At 35.5% G+C, this 11,831-nt stretch overlaps 1 protein-coding gene across 3 annotated transcripts; it reads right to left on the bottom strand.

Annotated features, from left to right (window-relative positions):
- Positions 1 to 1,596: 1,596 nt before the first annotated feature.
- Positions 1,597 to 11,025, bottom strand: LOC107810449 (uncharacterized). 3 transcript variants are annotated; one of them, XM_075231221.1, is made up of 5 exons: positions 8,625 to 10,767; positions 7,509 to 7,642; positions 6,951 to 7,043; positions 6,738 to 6,794; positions 5,885 to 6,025 (listed from the first exon to the last, which is right to left on the bottom strand). In XM_075231221.1, exons 1-2 carry the CDS (start codon positions 9,858 to 9,860, stop codon positions 7,598 to 7,600), a joined length of 1,281 nt encoding a protein of 426 aa, XP_075087322.1. In that variant the 5' UTR covers positions 9,861 to 10,767; the 3' UTR covers positions 5,885 to 6,025; positions 6,738 to 6,794; positions 6,951 to 7,043; positions 7,509 to 7,597. The 3 variants fall into 3 exon arrangements, with proteins under 3 accessions (XP_075087320.1, XP_075087322.1, XP_075087321.1); XM_075231220.1 differs by having other exon boundaries at positions 7,509 to 7,634; XM_075231219.1 differs by having other exon boundaries at positions 1,597 to 6,025; positions 6,951 to 7,634; positions 8,625 to 11,025.
- Between the last annotated feature and the right edge of the window lie 806 nt (positions 11,026 to 11,831).

Here is an 11,831-nt window from a genome sequence, read left to right as displayed (position 1 = left end):
AATATCTTTCTCATATTTCTTTTCCCATTTCCCCGAGCTGCAATTTACAAAGTTTCTGACAAAGGTTACTTCTTTTCATTTCCTTTTGATATGATTTATATCATGCTAATCGCCAGAATATTGACAAGAATGTCACATTGTTCCTAACTATATATTATTTAGCAGCCATTGCAATGTTTTAACCACAAATTTAGACGTTAAACTCCAGCAACATAACTAATGGAAATCTAAATATCTAAATAAGACGTTATATTCCAGCAATATAACAAATGGAAATCTTCTTTTAAATATCCAGGTAAAATTTTTAAGTATTTACAGCATAGCTCCTCGAAAACTGGAGCATGAGATATTGTAGGCCATCTTTGGGTAATCTTAGATAATCCATATAGCACATCCACATTATCTTAACGTATATGGAAGAAACATCTTTTATTTGGATAACGACGGTATACGACCCAGCTTGCACAACCTCAATTATTCAACCGGTTAGTCGGTTACCTGCTACCTCCTCCAAGCAGAGGTACCGAGTAATTCTACCCACCAAGATTTAGGCAAATAGAAAGAAATCACCTAGGTTTTCCTCCTCTGCTAGGATTTGATCCCTGGTTTCCACGATTTTCACCCACTTCATTGACCGCTAGGCCACACCCTTGGGTTAAACGTCTACGGCAGAAACTTCTAGTAACCAGAATACTTTCTTAGGATCATTACTGGGTTAAAATAGTTGCGGATCATTTTTTCATTATTATATAAGCTGCCAAATGTTATGTGATGTAATAGCTTCACTGATCAACAAACTTTATGTCATATTATTCTGACGTTAAGTTGGATAAAGCATCTTTTCTTATACAATTTTCCCATATCTCTAAGCTGCAACCGACAAAGTTATTGGCGAAGTTTACTTCTTTTCATTTCCTTCCTATCATTTAGCTCATGCGTAACCGCCAGAATATTGTTAAGAATTTCACATTGTATCTTAACAATAAAATATTTAGCAGCCACTGTGATATGTTAACCACTAATTTAGACCTTAAAGTTCAGAAATAGAACAAATGGAATTCTACATTTCTTTTTTTTTATATAAGGAAAAAAATATTTCTTCTAAATACCCAATTAGTGTTATAAAATAAAGACTATAAAAAAAATAAACTGAAGACAAGTATAGAGGGAGATTGATATTTTATTCAACTTTCAAACTTATGTTCATAATGAACTGAAAACTCCTCTATTTATAGAAGAAAGGAAGCAGCTGCGAGGCTTTTCAGGAAGCAACTGCAAGGCTTTTCTTTAGCTGTTTGTAAGCTGTCTGCATGAGCTGCTTGCAACCTGCTTGTTTAATAAGAAGCTGCTACAAACCATTTCATTGAGTTGCTTGCAACCTGCCTGCATCAGCTGCTTGTAAGCTGTCTGCATGAGCTGCTTGCAACATGTCTGTTTAATAAGAAACTGCTGCAAATCATTTCATTGAGTTGTTTGCAACCTGCCTGCATCAGCTGCTTGTAGATAAACTTCAACAGAGTACTAAATGGATAATCTTCTTCAGGAAGATTATCTATAGTGGAGTAATGAATGGACATCCACAATATAATATTTTCATAACACTCCCCATTGGATGTTCATTAAAAGATAATGTGTCTCGTTAAAACCTTACTAGAAAAAATCCAGTGGGAAAAAACCTAGTGAAGGAAAAAGAGTACACATATTTAGTAATACGCATTTCTAGCTGCCTCATTAAAAACCTTACAAGAAAAACCCCATGGGAAAAAACCTTAGTAAGGAAAAAAGAGTACAGTGTGTATTTCACTCCCCCTGATGAAAACCTTGTTTCAAATATTTGAGTCTCCGCTTCCAATCTTGTATATATACCATCTTCTCAAAAGTTGAAGTTGGCAAAGACTTAGTGAACAAATCTGTCGGATTGTCACTTGAACGGATTTGTTGCACATCAATGTCACCATTTTTCTGAAGATCATGTGTGTAGAATAATTTTGGTGAAATGTGTTTCGTTCTATCTCCTTTTATAAATCCTCCCTTTCATTGGGCTATGCATGCAGCATTGTCTTCGTATAAAATTGTGGATCTTTTATCACATTCCAGACCACATTTTTCTCGAATGAAATGAATCACTAATCTCAACCATACGCATTCTCTACTTGCTTCATGAATAGCTATTATCTCAGCATGATTTAAAGAAGTAGCAACAATAGATTGCTTTGTGGAGCGCCATGTTATGATAGTACCTCCACATGTAAACACGTACCCGGTTTGAGATCGAGTTTTATGGGGATTAGATAAATAACCTGCATCTGCATAACCAACAAGATCTGCACTACCTTTGTTAGCATAAAACAAACTCATATTAAGAGTTCCCTTTAAATATCGCAATATATGCTTAATCCCATTCCAATGTCTCCGTGTAGGAGAAGAGCTATATCTTGCTAGTAAATTAACAGAAAATGCTATGTCAGGCCTTGTAGCATTAGCAAGATACATAAGTGCACCAATTGCATTGAGATAGGGTGTTTCAGGACCAAGAAGTTCCTCATCCTCTTCTGGAGGTCGGAACGCGTCCTTATTCACTTCAAATGATCGAACAATCATTGGTGTACTCAATGGGTGCGCTTTGTCCATGTAAAAGCGTTTTAAGACCCTTTATGTATAGGCGGATTGATGGATAAAGATCCCGTCTGCTAAATGTTGAATTTGCAGACCAAGACAAAGTTTTGTCTTTCCAAGATCTTTCATCTCAAATTCTTTCTCAAGATATTCAATTGCCTTTTGGAGCTCTTCTGGAGTTCCAACAAGATTTATGTCATCAACATAAACAGCAAGTATAACAAATTCTTATGCCATTTTCTTTATAAAAATACATGGACAAATAACATCATTTATGTAACCTTCTTTCAACAAATATTCACTAAGGCGATTATACCACATGCGCCCAGATTGCTTTAAACCGTACAAAGATCTTTGTAATCTGATTGAATACATTTCCCGAGATTTTGAATTTGCTTCAGGCATTTTAAATCCTTCAAGGATCTTCATATAGAATTAACCAAATGAGTCATATAGGTTATGACTTACATTTAAATGGCATGACATCTTCAGGTGTCTGGACTACAGGTTTGATCCTCACAATCTTTTAAAATATTGTGCACTATATTGTATCAAATATATCGTCGACGATCATTTCGTATCAGTTCGCAAGCGACATAACTTGTTGAGATCTCATCACTTTCTTTATTTTCAGGTACCTGAACTTCTTCTGGAGTTTCATGAAATGTTATGTCGTGGGCTCTTCCAGAGCTCATTTCCTCCTTATTATGATCATTTTGATCATTTGCTCCTATTCTTTTCAAGGATTGTTACCTTTGAAATCGATTGGTCTACCACGCTTCATGCGTACAGTAAACTTTATCCTTCAGAGACTTTAATTTTAATAGGAGCATTTGCAGTTGAAATATGATATTTAATTTTGGATCAGCAAATGCTTCTGGCATTTGACTTGAATTATCTTCTAAGCGAGGATCATATTAATGATAATTCGATTCATATAGCAGATTTTCCAGCTGTTTTATTCCATCCCCCAAATGTTAGAAAAACTAACTCATATCCCCAATTTTCTTTGGGAAACATATCTTTGTGCATTGTGGTAGAGAAATTAATCATATACCACACATCAAAAGTTATTAGATAGTAAAAATATTTGGTTTATGATCCTAAACCAATTGTGAGGGGATGACTTATCATATTTTGTTGGTCTGATGCATACAAGTGTTGTTGTATGCAATTTAGAAAATCTTAGACCAACACATGAGGCTTTGTTCTCATAAGCAATAGTTTAGCCATTAATAGGAGGTATTCAATGCTAAACTAGCTTGGATATAAACCAGCATCATCAAGATGAACTATCTTGATTTCATAATCTGAAAATTATGCTCTTAATTGAGAAAGACAATTTCAAATGTCAAACTGCAGGTTGACAATAAACATACATGTAACCATCTTATATATGCATCTATAAGTGGTTCACATGATAGGTGAATAGGCTCATATTCACCTTTTACATATTCCAGAATTCGGGGATTTTAATCCCAACTTTAGCTGGTATAATCAAGTTATTATGAGAACAAGCAACACAAGAGAATTCTTGAAGAATCTTCTAGTTATTCAGTATATGCTTATCTGAATTCTCAAATAGCTCATTTAAAAATGACAGATGAAAACTTCAAGTTTGTCACGGCATGTGCTATCTCTAAGTAAACTTCTGGTTTACTATGGCATAAACTTTTGCATCAGTAAACTTCTGATTTACTGGGACTACTTTTATATCAGTAAATTTTTGATTTACTGTGACTGCTTTTGTATTAGTAAACTTCTGGTATACTGTGATACATGATATAGTACAAATTTGAAGAATAAGACGGGTAACTTCTCACATACATATTTACCCCATATGATTGTGGAAACATGAAGATTTTCAATCTTTCAATCATTTGTAGTCTCAGTATGATAGTCATTTGTATTAGTAAACTTCGGTTTATCATAACATATGTTTTGACCACAATAATGACAAATAAGCTCTTCGGGAGCCTTCCATTTATTGTCGACAATCAAATATTATTTAGACACTACTTGTGTCATGTGTCTTCTAGACAAACTGTTAGCTCTTCAGGAGCTTTTGTTGTACTACCAAATATTGCTCACACACTTCTGGTGTCATGAGAGAAAATCATAATCAAATGATCAATATAAAGCTAATTCTAAATTTATAAATGACGAAAATTAAGAATTTTAATATTTCTACCACTAACTTTGTGACAAATATCTCCTTCAAGGAGAAATATCATTATCATCTGAATATTTTGTATCAATACGGCAACCACATAGTCATTGCATCTTTTAAGGAAAGATACACGAGTTGTTATTTCCTTCGGGGAACTCAATAACTAACCATAATATATTAATGCGGTTGTAGTAGAAATCATTCTACAAGAATGCTTTTGCCTTAGAATGATACTTAATAAAATTATCCAAGATGTTTTACGTACAACAGGTACGTGCGGCAATGATCTTTATGTCACAAAAATAATATTTATATTCTCTATTATTCTACCTCTTCAGGCGGTGAGTTGTGATATTTCCTCATTCACTCCAGGGAATGAAAATGTGCTTCAAAAATAACTTTGAATAGCTCATTATTTTTTTTAAGCACAGAAAGACATTGCTTCAAAATATTTTCCTACTTCAGGAGGAAATTTCAATTGTGTTACTTCTTCATGAGCAAATTTAAAATACGAAATATTGAGTATATATTCTCTCAATCATATTAACTCTTCTGGAGGTGAATTGTAATATACTTACAACAAGAGCGCGTTCATATTTACGACTTTATTAATATTATCACATTCACTTCAGGGAATAGATTAATATTTATCAAAAATTCTCATCCTTCAGGAAATCGAACATAATTATCTGAACGCGCATTAATCACATCAAATTGTGATGCTTCAACCTCTTTTAAAATATTTACTACTTCAGGAGCAAATCGAGGCGTGCATGTAATATAGAGAATATTTCTCTAGCTTATCTTTAATTGTAACCATAGAAAGCCTAAATTATCACTTCTGGTGGTCATAGGCATATACCACTTTTGGTGGTTAACAAAGTTTAGTTACAATGAGATATACGAAATATTACCACTTTTGGTGGTTGTATATTTCTTGCAAACTCTGTTGGAGTTTAAGTGGATCTAACAATGTTATAAGGATGAAAACAAACACCAAAATAGATACTGTATACGTAACATATAACCAAGCAAGCGATGATAAAGATATTAAAATATAAGCAAAAGGCTCAAATTAAATTGCACAAATTTAGCCACTCCATATGTAAGTGATATCTACATCACTACTGCCAAGAAGAAAAACTCACCACCTCAAGGATATAATCTGCCTTATGATGCTCGGAATGAACAAGATCTGACCACGGACATAAGAGTGTCGCCTTACATCGGAGATGAACACTGAAATAGAAATTAAATTCGATGTAAGTGCTCAAAATGGCAGAGTCTCGTGCTGATAACGTGTTATAAAATAAAGACTATAAAAGAAATAAATTGAAGACAAGTATAGAGGGAGATTGATATTTTATTCAACTTTCAAACTTATGTCCATAATGAACCGAAAACTCCTCTATTTATAGAAGAAATGAAGCAGCTGCGAGGCTTTTCAGGAAGCAACTGCAAGGCTTTTCTTTAGCTGCTTGTAAGCTGTCTGCATGATCTGCTTGTAACCTGCATGTTTAATAAGAAGCTGTTGCAAATCATTTCATTGAGTTGCTTGCAACCTGCCTGTATCAGCTGCTTGTAAGTTGTCTGCATGAGCTGCTTGCAACCTGCTTGTTTAATAAGAAGTTGCTGCAAATCATTTCATTGAGTTGCTTGCAACCTGCCTGCATCAGCTGCTTGTAGATAAACTTCAACAGAGTACTAAATGGATAATCTTCTTCAGGAAGATTATCTATAGTGGAGTAATGAATGGACATCCACAATATAATATTTTCATAACAATTAGCACTTTTTTAGTCACTATAGCTCCTTGAAGACAGGCTAATAAGATATTATGGGCCATGATAGGACTTCCAAGAATCTATATGAGCAGGGACTTCTCACAGAAAATCCTAACTTTGGAAAATGCAATGAGTTGATGATTAACAAGCAAGAATAGTGAACTTACAAGTCCAGATCCCGCACAGTTTAGCAATATTCAATCAAAGTAGAAGGTCAACTGTATCTGGACAAGTACATAGCGATAATGAGAGAAAGACTCTATATTTAGAGACCAAGGCCTGGACAAAGTAAGAAGCCCTTAGAACTAAATTTATTTGCTCAATACTATGAGATATATATAACTAGAGAAAGAGGAAAAGAGAGAAACTTTTCTTTTGACCTCTTCTTTTTCCAGATAGATAAGTGTTTTTCCTTGACCAGCAACAACGTCACCAGTTTTCCAGCAAGAATGACTGATTTCATCTCCATTACCCTGTGCAAAAGAAAAAATCTCCATTTTCCAGCTGCAATTCCATTGTCAGAACGAGTTATTTTTTCATTTCTCTTTCTGTCCCCCTCAGCCTCTCCCTAATGCTACTTTTATTTTTTCTTTCTAGAGGATTAGGTGAATCCTCCAACTCAGGATAAGATTTGAGCTTGTTATTTACACCAGTTCAGTGTTAAGATACTCTCATTACATGCTTCGTGCTGAACAGAGGAATAACGAGGAATCGTTAAAAATAAATATACTGAAGCCATAAGATAATGTAACACTGACGGTACAGTCAGGTATCACTACAATGTAACTGCTAATTAAGACTATCACACTTTTGGTCATTGCTCAAATCCAGAGCACCAAAAACAAGAATGCAAAGGAATTCAGCCTACTAAACCTTATCAGAAAAACAAAAAGTTTCCAAATTTGATTTTTGGTGCAAGAAAATAAACTCATCCCAACCTCGAGGCAAGCGATATATAAGGAATCTGGAAAATCTAACACCTCAGAGTGACTTAGTCAGCGACTATGCTTTAACACCATTCTCTCATTTAGTAGTGAGGTGGACTTCCATATAACTGAAGTATCCTGCAAGGCTATTACTTAATAGTCAGACCTTATAAATAAATCAATAATATAATTAGTGATAATAATTCTAACCACAAAATCATCAATCACTAGAAGTTGGATGCTTTAGGGTACTAGTATGTAGCTTCTTCGGACCTATTTGATTATTTTATATACTACACACCAACGATGTGTTTCCCACATGCAAAGTACTATTTTTATTTATCACAAGAACGAACAACTATCTTAACAAATGAAATATTTGTAAGTCGGTGTTTCCAATCAAGAAAAAGAACACCAACAAGTTTGTTATCTAAAGTCAAGCAGTAAGTTAGGTGAATAAGAGAGATGCCCCAGCTCTCAACACAACATTGAGCATCATGACTTACGAGAAATAAGCTGCATAAATGGAGTTACTCGGCTAAACAATAACAACGTATAGGAAAAAGAAAAACCACAAACCATACGAGTGTTGATTTAAAAGTAAGACTGTGAGCTGATTAAGCTACTGCTGAAAAAGTTCTGTTTTACATGTAGTTAATACACATGAACTCTTGCATCATTCAATTTCACCTTTCTGCTGAAGTACTAGGTTACAGTTATTCATCCAAAAATGTTAAGAATTTACTCATTGACTATAAATTACAAGAGAATGCAGAAAATAAGAGAATTGTGCTAATTATACAACAGGGCAACCAACAAGGGATTCTTTTCTTCAAGTCCCTCTCAGTGGTTGCAAATAAATGGGGGTTTTTCTGGCCAAAGTTAAGCCCTGTAACAGGTGAGATAAATAGTCCTCAGCTCTGGTCCCTATCATCTTCAAAGAGACAAGTTAAACTTCAACAGTTATAGACTAGTTCAAAGGGCCGGCCACAAGAGAACTAGCACAGAGGCTGCACAAAGACCCAAGAAAGGCCGGTGCCCTCTGATCCAGTAGGGACCAATACAAGCTCGATTGGAAGACAACAAAGTCCATAAAAGGCTTTATTCCTCAGATACGCGAGCACATACCTTCTCCAGCAGCAATGGCCAATCTTTGCCAAGTTGTTGCCGGTTTAGCTCCATGGCAACCCTAAAATCTTGAAATGATATCAGGCTGTCGGGAGCCTGTTCTTGCATGAATTCTGAAGATTTATCGCTACTCACCTGAATATGATGGCCTGGTCTGAGACCATTAACAGGCTTTGTATAGGTTTGCTGCTTCTTTCTGCTGATCTTAGTAGGTTCATGCCCAGACCTTGCTCCCAAAAGTTGAACACAAGATCCGATTAAACCTTTTAAGTAAGAATCTAAACCATTGTTCACCAAATTGGCACAATCGACTGCCACCCCTTCAATTCCCTGTTCTGCGGCAATCTGCTCCATGCGTTCCCTCAATGTTACGGTGTCCAACAAAGCACCAAAATTAGAAAAGCTAAAACATTTACTACTGGTTGCCAAAGGCAATTCTCTATGTGATCCAACTACGCTGACAGGGTAAAATGGAACTCCAAGCGGCGCTTGTAGCTCACTCCTAGCATGCATCTCTTTCCCATCACCACTAACCTGATCTTTGTTATGTACAGAAACTGGACCTCCAAGTGGTCTCTTTGTTAAAGAAAGTTTGGAAGTTTCTAGATTCGCTGCCTCCCTTTCGTCCTCCGATCGCTGGATGAGTCCTGGATTGTGCTGTACAGACCTCAGGCCATCAGGGGGATTCAAGTAACCATTTTCCTTAGTAACATCAAAATCACTCGATTCTTCCGCTGTTGATTGTTGAAAAGTAAAACTAGTTTTCTCATTCGGTCCAAGTGCACTACGGCCATCCCCAGCCCTACGATCACAAAAGCCTGTTCTGGCCTTTCGAGGAGATAATGGCAAAATGTCCCCATTTGACAAACCTGGTTGACTTGAAGACTGTCTTAATGAAACACGCGACCCATTTTGCTCATAAACATCATTTGAAGCCTCATTGTTGCCAAGCGCTGCACCAGGCTTCAAAAACTCATCCTCATGACTTGATGGTGGAACATTTGCACTACAAGCATTTTTCAAAATAGAACGGATAAACTGATTGTGCAGCGGAATGTTCTCTCTTCCGAAGATCCTAAGACAAATCTTACTGAACTCAACCTTGCTTATCTTCAAGCTCAGCAACCTATTTAAGTAATAAAAGTACTGTTTCGACCTATCTGATCCAAGTTTCCTCACTATCTGAGCTTTCAGTTCAGCAAGATTAATCCGTGAATGCTGATGTGGCGGTTGCATCTCTGTCAGCACATAAGTTCCATACACAAAAAGCAAAGGTTATAAAGTTTCCACTGCTCAAAAACAAAGAACTTCAGGATCAGAAACCAATTCCACCACTAAATTAGGGTTTTCCCCCAAACTCCAAAAAAACAACTTGGAAACTACAATGAATCCCTCTAATATCAATCTTTCCATTTTCCAAATCAAATCCCATCTCCAAAATCCCAACTTGTAACAGTATAAGATTTAAAGGGGCGGAGGTCAGCACCAGAAATCCAAATTCTCAACTAACTCTCCCTCCAAAAACCCAATCTTGAAATAGTTCAAATCCCAAGTCCTACTAAAACTCCAATCTTAAAACCCCATCAAAACCATTACTTTATAAAACCCTCCATTTCTAGCAAAAATACCTCCCTGTAACTCCAATCTTAAAACCCACAACTTCATTTCCAATTCAATAACTTCAAACTGCCAAGATTACCTAAAACATACCCAAAATGCCAACTTTTTCCAAAATTTGAAAGCTTGAAGCTTCACACTTCAAGTTCAAATTCATTCTAAATGAACAAAGATTTAAACTTCAAAGGTGTCAGAAGAATTAGAATTCATACAGACAAAAGTGAACACTCTTTACCTTATTGGAGCTTCACTTAACTGATACACAATTCAGATTCACAAAATATTACATATAAAAAAAACATTTTTTTTCAACTCTTACTTGTTTCTTGATACTCATGTATAAGCTTCGTCTTCCATCCCTTTGCATTTCAATTCTCCTCTGTTTATTATGTTCTTCTCCAAAAATCACATCTTTTGAATCAAGAATCGAAAATACCCACTTCCCACTTTCTCTCTCTGACACCACTCTCTCTCTCTCTCTCTCTCTCTCTCTCTCTCTCTCTCTCTTCTTGATTTCTCCTGAATCCGACTCTTCTTTGTTCTTGTGTTTTCCGTATTTATTTTAGAACTTCATATTATCACGCTCTCTCTTTCTCGTGTTATTGCACGTGAATGTTGATTGGGTGTTTATGGGGATGTGGGGGTTATAGGACTTAACTGCGCGTGGGTGAAGTAAGTTTAAGAGGATATATTTGCTCAAAGTTTGTATGAAAAAAGAAGGAAAGATTCTAAAAGAGAAATACTATAAACTGCTAAGAGGATTTAGTGAGCACTGAATTGCAGCAGTCAGCAGTCTTTACAAGGTCTTTTACTAATTTGTAGGAGTACCAAAATAGCAATGAAATGTTTTCTATTCTGAAAATGAAGAAGAAAATAATTTGGTTTGACTCAAGAAAAAAGTCAAAGAAAAAACACAACGCTTTGTACATCTGCTGAACTTTTGAGGACTTCTGTTCATTTAAAACTTTCCCAACCAACTTGACAAAATGATGATTCCCATTTTGTTTGAACTAACTAACTTCAATTATTCTATGCTTATGTTAATAGGAAGAAATCATCTAATAGATTTTTAGCTCTGTTGGGATTTGGAGTCAAGACTTCAAGATTCTGCTCTCACTTTATTAACCACTAAATTATACCTTTGAGTGCATAAAATAATTATGACCACTAATTAGAAAGTTGAAGCCGAATCTAATCCGGTTAAATCATATACTATTAAGGGAAGGGCATTAATTGAGATTCTAGACCTTAAATCAGGGCAAATGCATAGATATTTGTTTCAGATATCTGTTTCGAAGACGAATGTTTAAAGCCGAAGATTATAAAGTGTCTAATGTTTAGCCGCTTCAGAACCAACTTCGAACTTGTGGGACTGAAAAGTTGAAAATGACGAATATAAAGTTTCAGACTTTAACAACTCAGGTCTGAAGTTGAAAATTTTAAATCAGAATTGTCAAAACTTAACTTCAAACTTATGAACCAGTTAACAATATGAGGTCTGAATATATGATGATATCATTCCCTGTCTTTTATTTTTGGCAGCTCAAACTTCCGACCTTCGGATCTAAAGTAAACCTCATGTTTCGAAAA

Source organism: Nicotiana tabacum, chromosome 15 (assembly GCF_000715075.1).
Source record: "Nicotiana tabacum cultivar K326 chromosome 15, ASM71507v2, whole genome shotgun sequence".
NCBI classification, from domain to species: domain Eukaryota; kingdom Viridiplantae; phylum Streptophyta; class Magnoliopsida; order Solanales; family Solanaceae; genus Nicotiana; species Nicotiana tabacum.
Note: the sequence above shows the minus strand (reverse complement) of the source record. Positions and strands in the feature narration are given on the sequence as shown.

What these genes read in the sequence shown, in the direction of transcription:
- LOC107810449 (XM_075231219.1), bottom strand. Translation starts at nt 9,860, where the DNA reads ATGCAACCGCCACATCAGCATTCACGGATTAATCTTGCTGAACTGAAA. An exon ending in GGCCATTGCTGCTGGAGAAG is followed by an intron (nt 7,635 to 8,624) that starts GTATGTGCTCGC and finishes ATAGCCTTGCAG; the next exon opens with GATACTTCAGTTATATGGAA.